Consider the following 23709-nt stretch of genomic DNA (forward strand, 5'->3'; position numbering starts at 1 on the left):
GTTCAGAGAAACCCAGCATTGGTGTCAAGGATAAACCGAGCGTGAAAATCAACAGCTTTATCCAGTGATGGTGACAGGACATTGCTTTGATGCACTATTTCACTGGTACACTTCTTCATTTTCATTGCTATCCTTAAAAACAGGGATCTGCTTGTGCAGTCTAGGAAGACGACACTACTCAACACAGCAGACCCAAATGTCTTTGGTATGCAGCTAAAATAATTTTACTTATTTAAGGTACTTGGTGCAGAAAGAGGTAATTGTGGCTGAAGGTATTGCATAATGGGCCGGTTCGATTCACTTTTAGGAGGAGGAAAAAACATTTTTGGAATTTTTTTTTTTCAGGCAATAAAAAGGGTAAATATGGAGGTTTGAATTTGTTTTTATTTAATTAAGGCAGTGGTTCTTCACCTTTGGTTTAAGGATATCTTTTTTTGTTTTGATTTGCCCCTCATTTACTCTATACAACAAAAATTGACTTTAAAAGCTGCTGCCTTGGATGTCTTATTATTTTTATGAAATTGGCAGAAAAACAATACAAAAATAAGCTTAAAAAAAAACCACACTCTACAATTACCAATATTTCTTATAAGGGTAGTACGCTGGCATAAACCAAAGTTAAAAAAAAATGTTAAGTTATGAAAATAGCAACTACCCACCCTTCTGGAACTAATATTTGCTCTGTAAAATATCAGTTAGGCCACCATCTGAAATGCTGGTATGAACATGCAGAAGCATTTATTGGCAAACCACTGACAACCTACTGAAGTGTCCTGAAGGTAACTCAATTTATTTTTTAAAACTTGATTTATAGTCTAACAACATGCTCATATTTTCATGCTTTGGGGCAAATTGCAGCTTATAAGGCTCCCAGCATGTGAAAGTAATGACATCTTGTCATGATACTGTACACTGCATGTTGGATAAAAGCTTTTTGCTCCCTGGTCCAATGACCAGATCTTATCAAGATCTGGCTGTGTATTATAGAAGTGCTTTGCAATTTCAGTCCATAATGACTTTGCCAGATGTTCTATGTTCTGACTACGTGTTACAAACAGCTTTAGGAACTTTACCACATCTGAAGTGTGTGTTGTTTTCCTCTGGATTGCAGTTTTGAAATGATTCTAACGTTCCGAGCTTAATGTACTAAACCGCATGGAGGAAACAGAACTTGGCAACAGAAAAGTAGTAAACATCATATGGTCTATTTTTAATCATCTAAACAGCAAAATATATTCTAACTGCTTGCATTTTCTCCCCGGGGTGATTTTTGATCCGTAATTGGTCTGCAGGTTTAAAAGGACAGGGAGTATTTAAATTCACTGTTTAAAAATAAATAAATAGCAATAACCCCCAATGTAATATAGTCCAGCTTTATGCTTTTCTCAACAGAATTGTATAGTTTAAGATGACTGCTGTGCTGGCACTGATGAGGATTCTGTTCTGCTTAAGTGGTTGTAAACAGCCATGTTTATTAGCAGACAAACCAGGAAAAAATGTTGATGCTAAAAGAAAGCCTTTCTATTATATTACTTTGGTAAATGCAGAATTGTCCTTCAATGCTTATTTTCAAGCTGCTAGTTCATACCCCCTGGGAGCAGTTTTAAGAAGAATATAATTGCTCTAGATATCTCCAGGGTGATAATCACTTAATTGACACACTGTCAACAGTAGATTCTAATCATAGTATCTTAGATGATATGCTTTTGTTCATGACCCCCAAACTCCCTCCCCCTGCTGCCTTAAAAACTTTAAGCATTATACAGTAGTTTTTAAATATGCATCTATTCAAACAATTAAATGTTATGTTCTGCACTGTAATATTTTATTTTTTACTTTACATGCTGTGTTAAAAAAAAAAAAAAAGTAATTATTTACACATTCACAGTACAAGTTTACAAGATCTCTACACATGTTAAAGTACTCCACAGGACATACACAAACAACTGAATGTCAGCTCTGAATTTGCACTGTACTAAAAACAAAAGTTGACAGCTTGGGTTTATTCTTCGCACACAAAGCATCTTAATGAATAGGCTTGAATAGTCAAATTGCAACATAAAGACTGTTTGAATTCACATTGCAATATACAAGGCAGTTCAACATTACAAACCTTTCAACAGAGTACACAAGTACAGTGCAGCTTTCACTTTGTACGTAACTTAGTACTCAAGGAAGTACAGTACTAACAACTGCGACTTGATGAATGTTTTTTTTTTCTTCAATAAATAACAGAAAATGTCTTGTAAACACAGTTGAACTTTGGGCACATACAGGCAAACGTATTTGCAATCTTAGAACCCTTAAGGTTTAATTAGATAATTTTTTTTTTTTTTTTACTATTTGGAAACACTGAATAAGCCCTCCGTGCATGTGCATCCAATCATTCTATTTAACTGAATGTTTTCAATGTACTTTCCCAGCCTTGTTTATCCATGTATTAAAACACATGCGTTCTGTAATTGGGTGACCAAGAGGCCCCTTTGACAAAATCTAATTAGATGGTTGTATTTAGTTTTACAGAAACCTACAAAACAAAGAAGGTAACATCTTAGTTTCATGTAGTTTGTGTCCGTCTTAAGCACTCAGTTTAACATACTACTCCCTGTAATTAGTGTTTTACATTCACTGAATTATACTTCAACTGTGCAAGAGCTGAAAGCAAAAAGGTGATCTTTTTTAAAATTCATTCTGTAAAAAGGAAATGTAATTAATCTTTTGATAGCTACGATAGATTGACCCATTATCATTGTAAAATGGAATGTTTCTATCTAACGTTGCTTTATTTGTGGATATACTTTTTTTGGGTAGTGTTTTATTATTATTATTTTTTTAGAAAAATGTATACCTGGCACACAAATATGAATGCTCAAGAAGACGAATGTTCAGCAGTTATGGTAGTGATCGTCGAATAAGGCACACAATGCACAGATTCAGGTAAACTCACAAAAATATATTTACAGAACATGGTCATTACCTGCATGACTCTTGGGGACACCTTGTTATTTATTTATTTATTTTTTTAAACGATTGCACTACTCTAATACCTAATGGGTAGCTGCTAGACACTGATTGTTTTGAGAGCAAAGAAAAGAAGCACTTACATTTTCAACATATATATGATTTTAGTACAAAGGCAGTGGGCTATTTCTTTCTAGCTAGTAAAATGTGAGGGACAATGGCACTAGCTGAAGAGGCTGTCATTTGACAAATGATGTGGTGGTTTTGTAATGTCCATTGAGGCTAACCCAGGCCTCAAATGGTGAAAGGCTTGTGCATGTACACACTGCGCTGCCTTGCCCTCACAAAGGCAGTGCCTAATTCTATACTAAAAGCCCTTGGCCATTAAGACTAGGAACTCTGCTTCACAGTGTCTTCTTGACAGTCTTGGAGTAGTAAAATGTTTGTACAATGGAGAACCACAGCTAGGTACTAAGTGCACACACGCATTTTTTATATATATATATATTATATATTTTATATATATATATATATATATATATATATATAAAAACAATAGCAGCAAAACAAATGTACTTTAGAAATGTCCAGGGAGTTAAAACACAAGTCCTAGTAAGTTCTCCCTGAATGGTAATGAGACATAGATTGGCCCAAGTTGTTATCTATATAAAATGTGGTACTAATGGATTGATTTAGGATCAGTGTGCACCTTCTAAATATTCTCACTGCACAAATGTTGTAAGTGCATCATATTGCGTACATTTATAAACTGTACACAGGGTTAGCATTAGGTTTGCGACAGACTTTTTGCCACAAATGAAACTTCTTTGCTACAAGTTGTCCATTAATGCATTTTTCAGTGTCAAAGCACATTTGCTTGTAATTCAAAACATCATGGAAATATTATAGTTTCTGATATTTTGGCCAAGCGGTCTGACAAATGCATACTTTTTTTTTTTTTCCCCAAAAAAAAGAGTTCACATTTAAATGGGAAGACAATGCTCAGTGGCAGTGAATAATGGAACCCATTCAAGTATTCTTGCATGGTAATTTAGAATGCCAAAATTGGCATAAAACGAACAATTAAGTCCCTCCATGCACTTGTGTTTTTCCTCGGCTCCAGACTTGCGTGCAACACAAGTCACGACAACCTCTTGTCCTCGTACTGAAACAGAAAACTTGCTGTCCTCCTGGCATAGTTTGCAAAAAAAAAAAAGAGGAGGCTGTTGGAAGTAGCTTCTTTGGCCACTTGCTTTTCCACCTTTCCATACAGTCTTACCTTCCTACAACATCAGTAACAACTCTCGGTAGGATGCAACCACACCTGGGTCTTTTGCAATGTGAACAGAAACTTTAGTAGCTGTATTTGTTTACTGGTCTCATTGGAGTAGTCTGAGGAACAAACCCATTGGGTTTTGGAGGAACATCTGGTTTTATGGAGGGTGTCCTCTTGATTCCAGTACGTGGAAGTGAGCCATGCCCTGTGTAGCTGCTCTGTCTGGATAAGGAGGGTTGAGAATGAACACCAATTGGTGTTGCATGCGAGTCCAATCTAGATGGGGGGTTGGGAGTAATATATCCCCCTCTGTTCACACTAGGTTGTCTTGACAATACCACACTGTTTGGTGAGTTAATGTTTTTAGGCAGACCAGACATTGAGTGCCTTTGTGAAGAATTTCTGTGATAGCCCCTCTGTCTTTCTAATGTGTTCATTGGTATTGTTGGTGTTGTTGGAGTACTGGGCACATCAACCCGTTTAGTCGGGCTGTTCCTTGGAAGAGTGGAAGAGGGAGAATAAAGAGAAGCCTCTCTACTAGGAATTTTAGGTGGCATCTCTGTCATCGGGTCCAGTGGCAGGCTTTGGTGGGGCATGGGGACTTCTCCAAGTATAGCTTTTGGATTGCTGTTTGTTTCATTTAAATGTTTCAGAAGGTCATTCAGGGTATTCCTTGCATCCACAGATCGTCTGTGGTCTTTTTTGCTTGATTTTCCACATGCAGGCTGATCAATATTCTGCATTTTCCTTTCCGATCTGTGGAAATCTGGATTTGAGAAGGAAGCACGGTAGTCATGGGTAGCATTCGGAAGAACAACAGCACTTGGAATATGTCCATGTCCAATAGGGGAGTGAGGCGGAGGACTAGATGGAAAATACTGAGGGCTTTTGAGAGGAGATTCCTTTCTCGAAACCTTTACATTATGAGCTTTCTCCCACTGATTCTTAATAGGCTGCATGCTTTTCTGCTGAAGAACTGGGGTAGACTCGGGAGTTGGAAGAGCAGCTAGTTCTGGAGGTTGACTATGGCTGCTCAATATCATCGTCTTTGTGTCTCCATTTGTCGGCATTTCTTTCCCATTACTCAATAAGCTTGTGTACAGCTTAGGCGAATCAATATTATGCTGGTATTCCTTAACTGGACTATCAAACAATCCATTTATTTTTGTAAAGCTTCCACTTGAGTCTGTGCAAGACTGAGCCAATTCAGCATCTTTGTGAATTTTCCTGGGTTTTCGTAAGAAAGCATCTCTGTAACAGTAAACTGCCACACCAGCTATGAAAGCTCCCAGGAGGAAAGCAGCAAAAACACAGGTGATCAGGACATTCATGTGAACCATCTGATTGGAGTCTCCTGACTGAACCTCCCACACACCTGAAACAGAGACATCCAATTTAACGTCAAGAACTTAATGTGCAACGATAACTTCCAGATTTTGCTATTCCAGCACTGTTAACTATTGTACAATACAGGGAATCATTTCTGAGCCCCATATAATAATATACTAATCAGTCGGGACCCTATTTTTTATCTTGTAGCTTATAATGATATGATTTGAAAGGAGGACATGCCACAGCTGCATAAATCTGATAGCATGTATCACATCTGCTGTCAAGAATCATTTGAAGAACCAAGGGAAATATGAAAATCACTGGCTAGAGATATTTATAGAACCTAAACATTTTAGCCCACAGTTTAATTTATAGATTGTTTATCATGCATTTTTTTTAACTACAAGCAGATGAGAACATAACAAACAATGTCAAACACAAAATATACTCTTAGCATCCAATCTAAACCTTTGTGAAGAGAACAGATCACATTTAATATAAACCCTTGCTGATTAGAACACAGTTTATTAATAGAAAAGGTTGATTAGTCTCACTGTTAGTATGGCAAATGCTTTAGACATGTTTGACACTATTAGGAATATCTAACAGATGTTTGTTTTGTTAAAAGTAGTTACTATTTAGAGTATCGGCATAACAGATTTTAAAACCATTTAGAGGAGTTAGAAAACTGTTTAGTACAAAAGTTGTTTTTAAAAGTATATATTAGTGTCCTACTAATTTGTTAGTAACCACAGACATGTTTTTTTGAAATCACTGCATGCAATTTTGCAGTTGGTCCACATTTTAAAGTAGTAAAGGGATTTAAAATAAGACTTGTGTTAGTGGCAAGGCCTTTTGAACATTTTATTGGTTAAAACGTTCAGGGTTAGAGATTAATGGCAGTGAGAAGAAAAGATTTCAAAGAAAGAAAGCAAAAACATTTGAGAAAGAAACTGAACATTTCACTTGAAGTATAAAAATAAATAAAACAAAAATAAACAATGAAGATTACATAATATGGAAATAAAACATTCAAATTAAATGTAAATCAACTTAAATGAATCACTGCCATGTCAGCTGGTGGAAACCTTTGTATAGTTGCTGCTTTTAAAATAAATAAATAAATAAATAAATAAATAAATAAAAAGACCAGGTAACTGGACTATTTTACTTAAGGTGTTTCCTCATACAAAAACACACTTTACAGCAAGATTCTAGTAAATGTTGCATAACTGTCATAGTAGTTCATGCTCAGTAGTAATTTGAAGACAGCTTGCTGTCCTCACTGGATTTTGGCTGACCTTCAAAGATCTGCTAATAGCAGCTATTATTCAGGTTTCCATTCAGCAGTAAAGCACTCCCTCTTAAGGCCTTACCCTTTGGGACCCCTGATAATGGATCATAAAAATCAGAAGTGTCAGGATCATCTTGGAGCACAAATTTCCGTGAACCAATCAGTTCAGGTAACAGAGGGCCAATGGCTTTTGGTGAAACTATAGGGCCAGATGCCATTGTGGTGACAGGGGGTGATGACAACGCCATGTCTGTGGTGACAAACAGATTTCATTAGGATTTGGTAAACAGTGTGGATAAAAACTACCACAACAAAAAGGGCCCGGAGACGGGGTTTCGTACGTGTCATTATCAGCGATGTTCTAGCTTAATGTGCTCTGTACTTTGATAATCAAAGGATATCACAGTGCTGGACACACAACATATTAATTGTATGTTATCTACCCAATATTTTGGCAAATACATTAATTTCAATTAGTAGCCTTTAAGGAATGTTACACTATGTATGCATAGAGAATTTTACTCTGTTTATAACTTTTGACATTTAAAATGTACTGTTCTTACTTTACACAGAAGCATAATGTGTGCACCAAAAGTGGAAAAATACATTATTTACGGTTAAAGAAAAGTTGAGCATAAAATAAAAAGACTGAAAAGAAATACACTTCCTGCTGTGTCTCCCAGAGGATACCTGTGTAAATTCCCAAGGTGTGGTAAGGAGAGAGTTAAGCCTGATGGGTACTCATGCAGCTGAGATGTATGTTAATGGAACCTTAAAGAGCAAATGTGGTCGGTCAGCGATGAGCGGTTAATATGCAATGGCTTGCTGTGCAAAAACAGCCTGTCTACGTCTATTGTTATAATGGCAAGAAGATGAAGAAAAGGTTGCAAAATGATGGATTGCCAGCTGCAGGAGGAGCAGAGGAGGCTTTAATATGCTGAACTTAAGAGAAAAAAAGAAAAGTAATAATTTAAAGTAAAAAAACTAACCAGATGTTGGGTCGCCAAATGTTTTGTAATCTGGCGTAGCTGTAGTAGCCACAAATTCTAAAAGAATTAAAAAGGAACAAGTCATCAGTGACCAAAAATAAAACAAACAAAAAAGGACTAAATAACTATTAAGATTTATCAAAAATAAAAATCATAAAAATAAATTCAATGGCTGTATTTTACTGCTAAAAACCCCATTACAAACACTGGACGAATGAGATATATATATATATATTTTTTTTAATTTGGTAACTGATCCTTGCTCTGATCAGACAGCTCAGCTTTGTGAATCTCTTGTGGAAGCACTGCATGGTATGTATGTCTGCCATGAGTGCAATTAGTAGAATGTGACCATAAATATGTGTGTCAGAATTTCACACAAGAATGTAGTGAAAGGTTACTAGTGTGATATTCCAAGGTAGTCGTGTCATTCAACATGACAGACTGTGAATGTCTCACCATGACAATCGCCAAGTCGCATGGTGTTGCCATGTTCCACATCTTGTTCATAACCAGAGCTGTAAATATGGAGACACAAGAGGAAAGACATCAGAAGACAGAGATTGTTGAAAAACATTTACACAGAAACCCCATGAAATGAGATCTGCTTTTAACACAGCTGGCTCTTAAAAATAATGTTTAAAATCCTTCAGTAGCAGGTGAAGCGATAACCCTGAAGTTGGGTTTTTATTGCTGAATGTATCCCTTTCATGCTTTTGAGGCAAACCCCTCACTGTAGACTGCTGAAGGGAAACAAAAACTCCCTTACATCACAAAGGACAGTTTCCTTAGCAAACATGAAACACCCCATTGAGCCTGTAATGGGTTAAACAGAACATTTAAAAGAAACTACTTAAAAATACTTACATCATACCCGGTTGGACCCTTTCACATGATCCGTCAGCCATCCAGCCACAATATGGATCCCGTGATGCGATACAAGACCTGAATTGGGTAACACGATAAAATGGTAAATACAAAATCCTGAGTATCTGTTTTATAGACTCTGTTGACAGTAGTGTCAGATATTTTCTAGTTCTGTCTTCCTGTTGAATCATAGCATCTAGACTTACTTTTGACAGGAGCCGTGACGTTCACAGCGACTGAGTGGAATCTTGATCACACAGCTTGAAAGGGCCACAAACAAGGCATGATTATCTGTGTCCAACTGAAGTGACATGATCTTTCGGTCTTCCTCGCTGTTGGATAGACACCTAGTGCAAGAAAAAAGAGTCAAATCAGTTTAGAATTTAATTGCAGTAAAAATGCAAATCTACTTTTTTTTCTTCCTATGGAGATTATTAAAAACTAAAATAAAAATGTATCATTAATTGTGTGGATGAACATTTTTATAAAAGATCACTACGTACTTTCCATGGTTAAAGACATCAATCTCTTCCAGTAAAACGCTGTTATTCAGAGAAAGGGGAGTCTTCGCCAAGACTTTGAGGACCACGCCTGCTTCGGAGCCAATAAAAAGTATTGTGTAGTTTTGATAAGGACCTGCCGAATTGTCCACTGCAATTGCAGTGAGCCTGTACCTACAACAACAGAAAAGCACATTGTTAAATGTCCCTGTTGATCGAGATGATATTTGTAAGACTAGAGAGATCCCTTTAATTCTGCAGTAAGCCGTACTTGATGCGAGTCTTTGTGAACCAGGGCTCCTCAGTGACGGATGGGACGGCAGAATCCATCAAAGGATGGGATTTGATGAAGGATAGGGTTTCGTCGGGGAAATCAATGGAGGTTTTGTAAGACTCTGCCAGACCATGTCCTGCACAGCAGCCAGGCCTGAAAGGAACACAACGGCATTTTATTACATGAAAGGGTACGCGATCAGAGGACAACAGGTCAGTTACTTATTAAACGTGATCATGGAGATGGTAAAAATGTGGCCCAAACTTGTAACAAATACCAGCTTGCATATGGTGTGCACAGTGCAAAGCAGTTTAAATATGCAACATGTCCAATTATTGCTAATAAATTATTTAAAACTGCAGCATTGATATTGTGTCACAGCTTAATAATATCTACCTCGGTTTAGGTAATCTATCTTCAGGAAAAGCTGTCCAAACAGAGTCTGGAGTTTTTTGTTCTTTAAATCTGCCACTGAACACGGCTTCAATATCGTCCATGCCGAAAGCACACACAGCAGATCCTGGAATGCTACAAGACACAGATGCGGAAAAAAATAAACGAATTAGGATACAAAGTGCATAAAAGTCAATTTAATATGACTGCAGCAGTGCAGTTACTCCTCATCACTCACCTATTAAGCTGTGTGGTAAATACGCCAACAACAGTGGGGATGCCATTGATTTCTATTATGTCTGTGATGGATTGCAGAACATCAAAATAGAAAAATGAATCCCCAGGAACAGAGCAATTGAGGCGAGCCTTAACAAATGAGGTCCAGTGTTTTTCCAGTACTCTTTGGGAGCCACCTATGTCATTTTTACATATGCGTGCCACTCTGGAATACACAGCCTAGGGAAAAAAAAAAAGTCTTATTAAAAAACACTTCCACAGTTTAAATAATACATCAAAAACCCTTTCGGGCCAAGGCATTGTGATGTCTTCTTATCATAAATCTGCATGCAAGTGCAGCGTATACTGTTGACTTGAAAGGGATGGATGTTTTTAAAGCCAGATTTGAGGAAACACAACACTCCCAACTGGAAAACCCACCTTCTTTTGGGTGGGGGGGGGGGGGAGGTAACAGATTCAAAGACTTTAATTAACCATGAGTAATAGGCTTAATAATTTAACTTAACTGTAAATCTACATCGCAGTACAGGTATCAAGGACTGCATTAGTGTGGCTGAAATATTTATTACCTTGCGGCTTTAGGGAGAGTGCTTAAAACCTGTCTGGAAAAACTGGGCTCAGATTATTGGTAAATCTTAAGAGTTAAAGGAACCAGAGTGCTAAATGAATTCCTTTAGGAAACTATCCATCAACAAAACAGAAGAACTCCTTAAAAGCTTGGAGATGTGTGATCACAAACACTTAGTCTTTCTTTAAAATATTTACTGTTGTACTGCAAAACAAAAACTATTTATATCTTGAGTATATCTGACTTTTTGAAGGTTCATTTAAATCAAGTAGAATGCAATTTACCTTCCCCAGATTATTGTGTTCCACTGCTATTTCTCTAAAGAAGAAGTACACGTAATTCCCATACTCTAAGGCATGTAGAAAGTGGGGCTCTGTAACAATGGGGACAGAGTAAGTTGGTTATGCAAGTCTTAAACTCTTTGGTCTCCCACATTACCGACATGAAGGGTGACTTCTATAGGGTCAGTAAGCAGACAGTATAAGTTACATATCAACTAAGGCGATTTTTCAATATCCTGGAGGTTTAAAAAAAGTCTAAATGAGAGTGCAGTGAAGCACAAGGCTAATCAAAGACCTTACAGATGGATGATGATGATCACAGAACAATACAAACAGGTGCTGCCAGCTAGGGTTACTTCTAAAAATATATTTAAATATTATTATTATTATTATTATTATTATTATTTTACTGCAGTTGAAGTAAATAACATACAATAATAAACTACATTTGACTTTGTTGCAAATAAAAGTACAATTCCATGTTTTTAAATGGTAATTGTCCCTTACCTTTTAACCACTTGGAATCATATTTTATTGTTCTCAAGGCTGATCCGTCTCCCATGCTGCGATATATGACTGCATCACTTGCCAGGAAATCTGCGACCGTTGCAGAGTAGAGTTTGCTGTCTGGATTAACAAACACAGAACAGGTCCGAAATTGTTTATAGATATTGTGGTATTTACTTTGGACAATTGCCTACGATGCAGGTACTAACTAGGCAAGATTTAAAAATGCTTTTTTTTTTTTTTTGGCATTCGTGTAGCCCAGTTGCTATGGACACTAGTGTGCAGCTTAATTTTAATAAAACATTATGATTAATCATATTTCTGATCATGCTTGGCACTCGCTGAGCATTCATATTTCATTATCAAACCCCCCAACCTCTGCATGAGCCATTAATCATTTTGACTTATTATTTTAAAGCTTTTTCTTACCAGCAAAGATGGCAACATTGGTCTGTTTGGCATCAAATGGGCATCTTGCCAAACCACTAATTTCTTCACCGTCAAATTCCAGGTTGTCCAACTATACAAAAAGAAAAAAAAACATGATGTTAGATAGATAGATAGATAAATATAATTATTTTAGACTCCTGTCTGGAGTGACAGGTTGAAGATAGTCACCAAAGAATACTATTGACCAATTTACAATATATAGCCTTTACTTACTCTGTAGTATCTGCACATGGGGTTAAAAGCGTTTGTGCCACAGACTAAAACCAGATCATCATTTCTTGGAACGAAAACCTTTATGAAATTATGGCATTCATCCTTTAAAAAAAAAAAAAAGAAAAGAGAGAGAACGGTAAGAGATACAAGATTGTGTTGGATGAATTGTAGGAGGCACTTATTTTTTCAACTCAATGAGGAGAACCATGCTTACTCTGTGCTTTCCCTTCATGGCACAGTTTTCCCTGTCTTGTTGCCTGGATCTCCATGTTAATTTCTGTAAACAAAAAAAAAAAGTCAAAGCATTAGTCTTTGTATACATACTGATTTCTCACTCTGGTTTATCATTAATCTTGGACTAGCTAATGTGGAAGTCCAGAGTGCTAACCAGGATCAGTGAACCCATCCATGAAAGATATAAACCTGCTCTTATCTACAGGTAAATGGTGTCTTGCTAATTTTTATAACAGCGATACAATTGGAGGCAAACACTGGAGTGTTAGGAGAGTGAGCATGATTTAACAATCAATTTATTACCTGAATTTTTTCAAATTAAACCCCCCACTCAAAAAAAAAAAAAAAAAGATTCATTATTATTAAATGGAAGCTTAACTTACCCTGTAAGGGATGATTTCATTCCTGTATGATTCTTTTAGGCTTACAGTGTAGACCTGATCCCTGTTCAATGACAAGAAAACAAGGTTAAAAATGTGCCCTACATGACAACAGATTAGCATACTTAAGGTAACCAGAAAAAAAAAATCTGCTGTATGATTTAAATCTGCATCCAAATCAATACTTGTTTGTATAAATTACTGGACAGTTGTCTTCCAATACCAATATAATTAGGAGTCTCTTGAAGATTCACCTGCCAGCTATGAAAAGTGTGTCTTGAATTTTCACCATCAGCTGAAAGTCCAGCCTGTGCTGAGACTCGTTGCCTGAAGGACGTCCTCTGAATACAGGATATTGCCTTGAATCTGCAAGCAGAAATGAGTTACAGCCTTATTTAGGATTACGGAGCTCAGGATTCGATACATGGTATTGATTAACTGTATATCTGCCATGTAGAATGGCTTAAACTAAATCCTTCTGTAATGTAATGAATATTACACTGTCACATTACCAATGTGTTAATTCAAACTGCATCAGCAGATTTCGTACTCGCCCCCCCTCCCCCCCCCAAAAAGTGACAAGAGTTGAACAATTTTGTATTCATGCCCACGATTCTGGTTAATCCATAAAAAGAAAAAAAGAGAAAAAACAGCAATACACAAGCAATAACCCAACTTAAAACATATTGCTGTTGGCTATTGAATTTCACCCCGTGTATCTTGTTGGATGATCATTTCGGGTGACATAACGCTTATAAAAATAGTCCCTCCAGCTAACCATACAAGAATAGAATCCAAGAGGGGTGTTGTTACTGAGTCAGTTAAGGGGGAAGGGGGAAAACGCCCAGCTCAGAAAACAGCCAGTTTCCATCCCTACAAATAGATCATACTTACAGTGGTAGTCTACAGTGTCAATGGGTTCATCATCTTCAGGAAAGCTGACCGCCAGTATCTGTGAAGTCGTAAGCATCACCAAACTGAGAAAAAGCTGTATTCCCAGCCCCATGGTTGACACAGAAAGTAAAAGCTTCCTGCTTCAGAAAAGTGTAGACGTTACCTGGAAAACAGGAACATTGGATACGTTGACTTCCACGTCTACGATTTTTCTTTTCTATTTTCATAATATAGACTACACAAAGGTATACATTGTTACTTACACTGTCCTTTTTTTGAACAGTGTAGGGGCTTGCTATTTGACAAGCCTGATCAGCATTTTTGCTGGCTGTGTTGACACATGCTAATTTTTAGCTGAGATTTCAGACACCTGTGTCAGTTATTGGTGACTGTCTATTGCCACATCTATAGCACTGTAAAGGTTAATAAATATGGGTAGAACAGAATACACTGTTCAATGAACCAACCAACGAAACAAATGAGGTTCACAAGCTTTCCGGTCTACCAAGCCAAAAGCCCCTGTATCACGTTTACACTGGTTTGGACCTACATAAAGTAGCATATTATTTGTCATTCCCATCCATTTTCCAAGGACCAGTGCAGCTGCAAGAATCTTCTAGTCACTATAAATGAAAGCACTTACACCATAGTTTCATATAACATTCATTATTCTTGTGCATCAGAAGATACGACAAGTACCATTTGTACAGTAGATGGATTTTGCCCCAAAGTAATTGTAAAGCTTGTATAAAAAACTTACTCTTTACAGACATGTGAGCATTTTAGACTGAAAAATGTATGACAAACAAATTATTGATGCCTTAAGTGCCTAAATGGATATAAACAGTTTATTCAGAGACAAAGAACAGCTAACAATTAACAAGCAGTATGCCAAACACCAAAAATAAAGAACAATAATGATCCTTGTGCCATTTATCGATATTGAAACCCTTCCAATTTGTTCTGACTCTGACGTGCTGCAAGCTTTTAAATCTCCACTCCCTTTATCGGCTAGAACACGGTCGGTTTAGAAAAGAACAAATAGAATGCAGTTCACCTTTTAAACCCGTCAAGCGGATGTTTAAAATGAGCATTAATAGTTCTTGATCAGTGCTGAGGCACCATTTGTTTAATATGAAGCTACTGGAAAAGGCTGTGCTGCATCCAGCTTTGATCTAACGGTCTAGTTTGTATTTTTTTTTAACTACATTAGTATTGCCATCAGGTCTGTAATTACAGTGCTCATCTTCACACTGGACATGGTTAATTAAGTCCTTTTGAAAACAAGCTATTGTAAGCTGTGATGAAGCAAACTCAGCAGTGGATTGGTATTTCTTCTTCATTCAGTGCAATTTGAAGAAATCCCGGTTTTAGCATTTATAACATGTGGTCTTGGAATGGATGTCAATGGGTTAGTTTTAAATTGGCATGCAAAAATCATCATCAGTCTGTTGCACTATTCTGTTTCACAGCTGAATTCATATAAAAGAATGGTATTATGCAACAAAGGTCAAGAGTATAAAATGTCTAGCCAACCTGAAGGAAACTGTTTTTTCTTGTTTTATTCTATTACAGTCTAAGGTTTCCTATTATTGCCCTCAAGTGTGTAGTTCAGAGTAGGTTTGACTGCCTCAGACATACAGGCTGTGTTCTAGTCACACAACTGGTTAACCTACAACATTCTTAACAGCCCATCTGTACAGGCTTGAATAGAAATCAACTTTGTTTGCAAGTTGCATCAAACTGCAATTTGAAAAACATGTCGACTGAAATAATAACGTTTCTTTATTTTAATTCTGTTGAAAATAAATATAAAATTTACTCTTGCCGGAACTTTTACAAACATGAAATGGACAGCCATTTAAAAAAAAAAAAAAACTCTTCCAATTTGATGACTCTACAACCAATGTAAATTTTATTTAACTCTACTAATTTACCAGTACCAATCTTACATTACTGATACAATACAATTGATTAGGTGGCATCTTGAAAAGAAGGGAAATAAAAAAAAAAGATGGAATTCATTCTTGGGGTTCTGTGAAGACATAAACTACCTGCGCTTTGCTCTATAGATCATCATGTCACAAGACCCCCTTGTTGGAAATACAGCTGCCTTATGTACATATTACAATATTTGTCACTTTTCATATAGGCTAAGGTCTGGATACAGTGTAATAAACTTGGTTAACGAAGTAAAGGGTTCTCGGAAATTAAGTTGATGTTTAATTATACAGCTCCGCCAACACAGAGTCTACACACGGCTGCCCAGCAGTTGTGATTTCCGGGGTCCCTTTTGTTCACATAATGTAGCATGCTGAGCAATAAAAACGCAGAACAAAAAATCAGGGAACTGGTAAATTGGGATTCAGGCCTTTTGGTTTCTGCACTATTGAAGGACGAGTGAGTGTCCTTTTTAAAGCATGAGAAAGGGTCGACAAGCTGCCAAAGAGGATATACACACGATCAATACATCAGGTTTTAAAAAACAACCTTGCCAATGACCCTGTACTTCAAGACTTGTATACTGGCTTCCTACAGTACATCTGGTTATTTGTCCATTTACTTCTAAACTGTCTTAGAAGTAAATACCTGCATGCAATTTTTTTTTAGCCTTTTTGACGTAGCAATTTATTAAACTGTTTAGATTAAACAAAACTGTTACTGAAGCTGTGTTTACGTCATACTTTATATGAACTATGAAATTGAAGAAAGTCTTACAACCTCTGAAACTCTACTGCAGGTGTGTATGGGATCGGAAGGAGGCGAGGAAAGCCAGACAAAAGAAACCATGTTCTGGATGTTAACTTTAGTTACTACAGCCTGACAATGTCGCCAGTGGTGTGGAAGAAAAACAAATAGCTGTAGCCAGCTGTGCTGTTAACAGTCGGATGATCTGTGCTTCAAATGATTACAGAGCCAGTAGCCTGTTGTGGTCAGACAGGGTGATGGATGGCACTTGCACAGTGTTCAGCTAGTAAGAATAGCAGAAGTTCACTTTGGGGTTGTTAAAATGCTAATCTTGGTTCGTTAACAATAGGTGCAGCAGAGAAAGAGTTGGTGAATAAACACACCTAATATGTTATATATGGGCAGTGCACATTTAATCTCTGGGGTTATTTCAACATTTACTTTGAAAAGCAAGCACTGGGCTCACAATAGCCAAGTTGTCAAATGAATGACACTGAAGCAAATTAATGGAAATAATAACACAAAATAAAAATCACACAAAATACACAGATCTTGTAAAATAAAGACATGCTTTGGAGGGTAACAGTATTGGTTCATTTGGCATCAATGATTGAGTTGTTTAAGTGCAAACACATGTTTATAAAACTTTCCTAAAGGTTTTGCTACATGTTAACTTTCCTTGGCAGAAATAACTGCAGTCTTTATAAACAGAAGTTTTTAGCACTGAACAAAAAAAAAAAACTTAAATATTTGTTTATATCTGGATATATGAAACCACCATGGTGCAAACTAGTATATCTGTGTTAATATAACTAATCTCTATTCAAACACCACATTATTTTTGTTTACTAGCTTTGATGCTTTGTTTTTTATACATGACAAAGCATAAGTTTCCAAACCTAGAATTGGGTGACATTCAAATTGTGTATTTTGCAGACAGATTTTTTTAAAAACAGATTTCATTTCTTTTTTCTGAAGCCAGAACAAATGTTATTGACTAAAACATCTGCCAGCACCGCACAATATGGCTGTCAGTCAATCAGCAAAGCCAATTACACGCCACTTCATTTTCTGAATTAGACAAATCACATACAGGAAGTAGCCACTTTCAACACTGAAATACCATACAAGCTTATTAAAATTATAACTGCAACTTGTATTAGACGGTGTTGTTACAGAGGTAGCTAACGGTAACCTGTTAAGCTTTTATGATGCACAAGGAGTAGAAGATTCAGCATTGAATTGCAGATGGATTTCTTCAGTCTGTTTTGGAAAAGCAAACAAGAACAACGATTTGGGAGCAGCCAAAGTGACAAAAGGTAATGGGCAGCCACCAAATGGATTGATTCTGTTCTTGTTGTATAACGTTGTGGGGATGATCACAGCTTTGAATAAGAGTGAGATTTGCTACATTGGTGTGAGCAGTGGGATGCTGGTACCACAGCACACACTCGTCGGATTGTAGCCTGGTGAGCAAGTCTGGGGAGGACTTGAGGCTGGCAGGGGAGTGTGTAGCGTGCACGGGGGAAGGCAGCAGCAGGGCTGGTAGGTGACGTAATCACACACAAAGACACAAGCCCGATTATACGATCCTTGCAAGAGAGGTCTCGGGTTCGCGCCCGCCCTCCGCCTGTGTGTGGATTGCCTGGCCCTGTGTGATGCGCCTGCCTGCGTTAACCGAGATCGCTACGATATATTTAACACCATATCAGAATTAAACTCCAGAGTTATATGCCATCGTTTTAAAAATGGAGATTTTCAGGCATTTTCAGGTCAATTTTACATTTGGTAAGAGATTATTCCATGCAGTATAAAACTTTCTGGCACAGCACGCAAGGGTCAAAATCAAATTACTGGGTGGATTTAAACTATTTTAAAAGGTGGATGTGATCCAGGAGAAAACTCCAGAGCCTGCGGATTAGTAATCTTTCAGCACACACGAATATCCTATAGAGCCCTGCATAACCCCACAGGAAATAGTGCCCTTGTGTTTTGAAACAGTAGGTGTGTGCAGTTCTCCGAAGAGATGACAGTATTTACAGCACACAGGTGTAGTTGTTAGGATAACTTCGCCCTGGCAAGCACGTTCTTTTTTTTCCTCTAGATTTTAATAAGTTAAACTGCTTCATGTGACGCCTTCTGTGAAGAATCAAAATGAAAAACAATCTCAAACTCTACTGTAAAGCAACTCATTTTTCAGTTGTACTGCACACTGATCAAACTACACAACGTAACCAGTTCACAAGATACAACCCCGGTATTGCAATGTGCTCACAAAAAGGACCAGAGGATTAAGAGATTCAAGCACTGGACTTTACAACAGTATTTAGATATTATCATTTGTTTATTTAGCAGACGCCTTTACCCAAGGCGACTTACAGAGACTAGTAAGTTAAATACGGTACCGCTAAATGGACATGTTTCCAAGTAGTGTTGTGTCGCTGCAGTGTATAAATATAAATGGCACAGAACAGAACGCACGGTAGAACAGTTTTTTTTTTTTTTTTTTTAATGGAAATACATAAACAATCGTATGCAATTTATACGTCATTATAAACAAACAATCTACCATTCAACAAAGGAGCACTCTGGTTTAGGCTATTTGTGTGTCTCTCGGCCCCGCCCGATAAAAATAAGATTATTTTGGTGAATTTAAAAACAAAACATTACATTTACACAGAAATAAGGACGTGTTGGTCGGTTATCCTTAAAACCTAGTGAATTAAATTGCCATAAAACACTATTTCTTTCATGTTTTAAGGTAAATGATGTGATCGATTTGTTGTAGTCATTAACATGCAATTTCTAAGAGACTTGTTACAAAAAAGGCATCTTAAACACAGTGCTCAGTGGAGTTAAATTCTACTCGTAACAGTGTAACTAGAGTATCCAAGCCCGTCAACACAAAGCTTACCGATGCCCCTGGCATGATACACATAACGCGTATCAGTCCAGTACAGTACTGCATTTTAAAATTCATCACATTTACGAAGATTTAATTTACCATTGAATACATTATCAATCCATTCTTATACAAATTTTGAAAATATTTTGCATAATAATACTAGTAACGAAATTAATTTAATAGATACCATAATTCCTGTACTCCCCCCCCCCCCCCCCCCCCAAAAAAAAAAAAAAAAAAATTAAATACTGTATATGTTAAAAATCCGTAGATTCCCTAAATCCACCTACCTGAACGTTTTGGATAACATTCACAAAAACGATTGTCAAATCCACTTGTCGATTTTGATCCAGAAGTATAAGTCCAGTATAGACTTATTGTATATCCAGTTGAGACACGGGAAAACTTCTGAGACTCGCTGATTACCGGTTAGCATGCATCCTCTGCGATGTCAGTATGTCCGACCAATATTGTGTTTTTTTATTCAGTTGTACGCGCGCTCCCTACAATTCCCTTTAATTCCGCTGCCAAGAAACAAGCCCTTTTGCCGCTGACTCGCAAACCTATGTGTTCTCCGTAGGCCCAGCTGTGTAAGCTTTCTGATCTTCAAAGCCCATGGCCGATCAAATGACACCAAGGCAGCCCTCCCCTTTTACCTTACTGACACCCCCCCAAATTTAACTTTGCAAAACCTCAAAAAAACAATCAAGTTGGTAAAGAGCTCTGTAGCGCAAAGGGTTTGTCATTTTATATGCAAAAAAAGAATAAGAAAACCAAACTTCTGTGCAAGAAAAATAGCACCTGCATAAACACAGCCCGGGAGTAAAAATAGCACTTCGGGGTACTATTTTTGTACTTCACATACAAGCCAGACTGGGTGGTTGTATTGAAAAGCATTCTACTCTACACTGACGCAGCAACACGGCTCTAATGTGCTCCCCTCGGGTACCGCAGCATTATCAATTAGTTTTCATTGCAAAGTACCGTTCCAAAGACACGACTCACCTCATCTGAATTTTTTCGTTTTCTTTTAAAAAAAACCAAAAAAAAAATCCGTTTGGTTAGTTCCAAAACGAAACCTCGTTATTCTCAACTTCTTGCAGTGCAACAAGCCAGGAGAAAAACAAACTGATGCACGGCAAATGGTGTAATTCGATCCATTTCGAGTCGATCCATCAAGAGGGCAGCCGGCTGCCTACCAATAAGCCAGGCTTTGCCTCGAGTCCCTCCCCCAATACTTTCTCCTCCTGCTTTCTCCAAGATGTAGATGTTGGCTTCTTTCCCTGCTTGACTGCGAGAGAGAGGCCCCCAGTTCACTGTGACCCAGTGGTGCGCCCCCCCCCTTCTGTTTCCCATCCCCCACCTCAAATAAGCATGCTGTAAAATCTTTAACAGATTTGTTTTCAGTGGGGATGATGTGGAGCGGTCACTGAGGAGACACTTTTTTTTTTTCAATTGTTCAGACTCCAGCTTGCTTCACACATTCAGCCCCTGCCAAAGAATATAAATCCTGTGCGATCTCCTGGCAGGGTTATTTTTCGCTGCTAGATACTGTGCAGCATCAGTGCAAAACACTTTGTGCTCTTCTCTATCTAGTGTCTCTCATACTTTTAAATGAAGTTGCTTTGGGGTAATATTTAAAATGAACACAAAAGGAACGGTTTTTTATGCTGTTCATAAAGCATTAGTGTGTGGCAGTAGTGCGCAGTGGGTGTAAGCATTTTAGCTAGGTCCATTACCTGTTTCCTGTTTTCAAGGTGAGTTTTCTGACTTGCAGAAGACAAGATCCAACATGATTTTCTTTGCATAAGGTTATAAGGTTGACAGATTCTTACAGTTCAGTCACACACAAATGCAGTTTTATAAAGAACTCAAATGCTATGTGATTAGAGGTAAAAAAAACACTTTGGAGGTGAGTGAGAGTGTGCGTGTGAAGAGAATAGGGTGTGTCATAGAAACAGAAAATACATTAATCTAAATTGAATAGTGCCAGGAAGGGTTGTTTGCTTATGATTACACATACACATACACAGAACCTGTAATCGCATGTATCCTCCTTGACTAGAAAATACAGACACCACCAGCATACATTATGTTTCAGGAATTTATTACCTTAAAAAAAAAAAAATGCAATTTTTAGTGCTGTCTTAACACATAATGAATATGAAGTCTGAAAAAAAAAAAAAATCTTCTAAAATTATTATTTATTTTCTGGCGTTTTGGTTTCCTTTTGGCTGTTTTAAGATAATTTGAAAACAGCATTCGCTGTCATAAGGAGCTCCCAGTTAAGGCTCATTTCCTAGTGTTCTGTTTGCAGTGTGAGTTTCTAGCTGCTGATGGTATTCATATTTTTAGTAACATAGGGTTTAACATATCTCTGTATTCCCTAAATGATACCTTGAATACATGTGAACATTCCCTAAAGGTAATCTAGTTTTTGTTTTGTGTTCATTATTCCTTAGGGCAATACTTTTTGTTTAAAAAATTTTGGTTGCTTTTTTCTCTCCAAAAGCCCCTGACATTACATTGCATAGCATAATAATTTTCAGTCCATATTAGCATGTCAATTTGTTATCCCCAATGTAATGCAGCTGACAGGAGAACGTTAAAGGACTCTACTGAGTAGATATTTGTTGCTATACAAAAGTATAATCACAGGTTTTTATATATAATGTGACAGGAAAAAACAATCAGGTTTCTGTGCTACGTTCAGGAATTAGAAACCATTAAATATTAACCCTCATATCTATTGAATTGAAATGGCGACTCTAAAAAACACCCTTTAGTATGTTTTAATGGTATGTGCATGATTGTCAAGGGATTTGAATAGGATTACATCCTTTTGGGGGTAGAGATAATGTTGAGAACGGGGAGCATGCAATAATGGTGGAATGTATTTAAACCCATAGTTATTATCACTGTTTGAACAAGAATACTACTACAGTAGAATTCTACTTGGTGTAATGCATTAAATGAAGTGACATGTGCACATGGCTCCACAAGAGACAACCCTATTACAACTCAGTGTTTAGTTCCCTCTAGTTCAGTTTGTTATGCTTACAAGACAGCCCACAGCTTCAGGAGCTTGCTGTCAGCATATTTCTTAGGCTTTCTTGTCAACATCTTCAGTTCATATAATTGCAGATCAGGGCAATTTTAATGATGTGATATCCTGTTATGTTTTAAATTAACCATCCTGATTTTACAACAAACACTACGTTGCTAATTTAACTGCATTACATTAAAGCAAGTTTTTTTTTTTTTTTTATCTTCGTGAAATGTAAATACTAATTATTTGATGGACTGCTATTACATTTTGTGCTCTAGATTCTGGTAACATATACATACCTACAGTATGGATGTGGCTTTGCTTATAAGCCTAATGTACTACTGGACTACATAGAGTGAACATCTGTAGTGCATTATGATAAGCAGAGGGTGGCAGAGGGACAGAGGTGGTGGCCCTGGATTTTACCTCCCCCGGTAGACCAACGGAAACCCCTGTCCTGCAGTTAACCGTGGGAGGGGGTCCAGACTCTGGCCTGATTTATAAGGGTGCAGATGGCCTGGGCACACTTTAGCACACTCATGTGATGGATGAGCACCATTCACTTAAGTGTTAAAAAAAAGGTTCTTAATGAATTTGCAGATTGTCAACAGTCATGCTGCATAGCATATGTAACACAGGAATACAGTGTTCTTTTAAATGTATTGCAATGCAACATTATTTGACTCGGTAATCTCTAAATGTGAAAAGTAAAAGAAACATAGTGTCTAAATCATGTAAATGCATGCATACAATGAAATTAGGTTTATAGTGTATTTTCAACTGAACTAAAATGAAACTATATATATTTAATGGCATTGCATTTGAACATTTCCTATATTCTTTTTTAATTCTTTGGTTTGTGGCAGATAATAAAGTAGAAATTAGAATGGTTAGTGTAGACATAATGCTGTAAGTTTATATATATATCTATATATATATATAATATATAATATATATAAGGTAGTTGTTAATATGCAGTGTGTTCCAGCACTTCCTCTATCTTATTTGGTCTGCTTTTGTTTTGATCTCTTGAAAAATAAGGTTTTTGGGAATGAGGGGAGCCAAAAAAGTGCCATTTTCTTTGCTGTTGTCTCTTCTTCCTGTTTGTCTGTCACACTTGGCTTTAGTATTCCTGTACAGATTCCTTACTGTCCTGGTCCGTGTGTAACTCACATTACAGTTATATACTGCGTGTTGGAGTGAGCAATGTGCCTGTGAGCAGATCGTTCTGTAGAGTATTTTAATATACATTTTTTGGGTCACCTTCACTTAAGGCTCAATTTCTTCCAATCCATAGCCATGTGTTTGTTGTCTAGCATTATAACAGCAAGCCAGTTATAATCAATGTAACTTTATGTGTAATGCAAAAGATTAGTTAGGCATGCATTAAAGTGCTCTGTGTGTCTGAACCTGTTTC

General features: G+C 37.2%; 1 protein-coding gene across 6 annotated transcripts in view; it reads right to left on the reverse strand.

The window, feature by feature from the left end:
* Window positions 1-1803: 1803 nt before the first annotated feature.
* Window positions 1804-23709, reverse strand: part of LOC117429472 (semaphorin-6D-like) — a 75287-nt gene continuing 53381 nt past the window's right edge. Inside the window, exons 1-19 of one of the 6 annotated variants that reach the window (XM_034048980.3) lie at window positions 20249-20546; window positions 13651-13813; window positions 13011-13122; window positions 12760-12820; window positions 12357-12419; window positions 12143-12244; window positions 11909-11999; window positions 11480-11599; window positions 10976-11064; window positions 10125-10342; window positions 9890-10021; window positions 9491-9646; window positions 9223-9393; window positions 8926-9066; window positions 8720-8797; window positions 8312-8370; window positions 7853-7909; window positions 6946-7113; window positions 1804-5612 (exon numbers count right to left, since the gene is read on the reverse strand). In XM_034048980.3, coding sequence (XP_033904871.1) covers window positions 4315-5612; window positions 6946-7113; window positions 7853-7909; window positions 8312-8370; window positions 8720-8797; window positions 8926-9066; window positions 9223-9393; window positions 9491-9646; window positions 9890-10021; window positions 10125-10342; window positions 10976-11064; window positions 11480-11599; window positions 11909-11999; window positions 12143-12244; window positions 12357-12419; window positions 12760-12820; window positions 13011-13122; window positions 13651-13762 — 3228 coding nt within the window. In that variant the 5' untranslated portion in view covers window positions 13763-13813; window positions 20249-20546 and the 3' untranslated portion in view covers window positions 1804-4314. The other 5 variants (XM_034048977.3, XM_034907218.2, XM_058998693.1 and 2 more) reach the window with 5 other exon arrangements.

This window comes from Acipenser ruthenus, chromosome 24, assembly GCF_902713425.1.
Source record: "Acipenser ruthenus chromosome 24, fAciRut3.2 maternal haplotype, whole genome shotgun sequence".
Lineage (NCBI taxonomy): Eukaryota > Metazoa > Chordata > Actinopteri > Acipenseriformes > Acipenseridae > Acipenser > Acipenser ruthenus.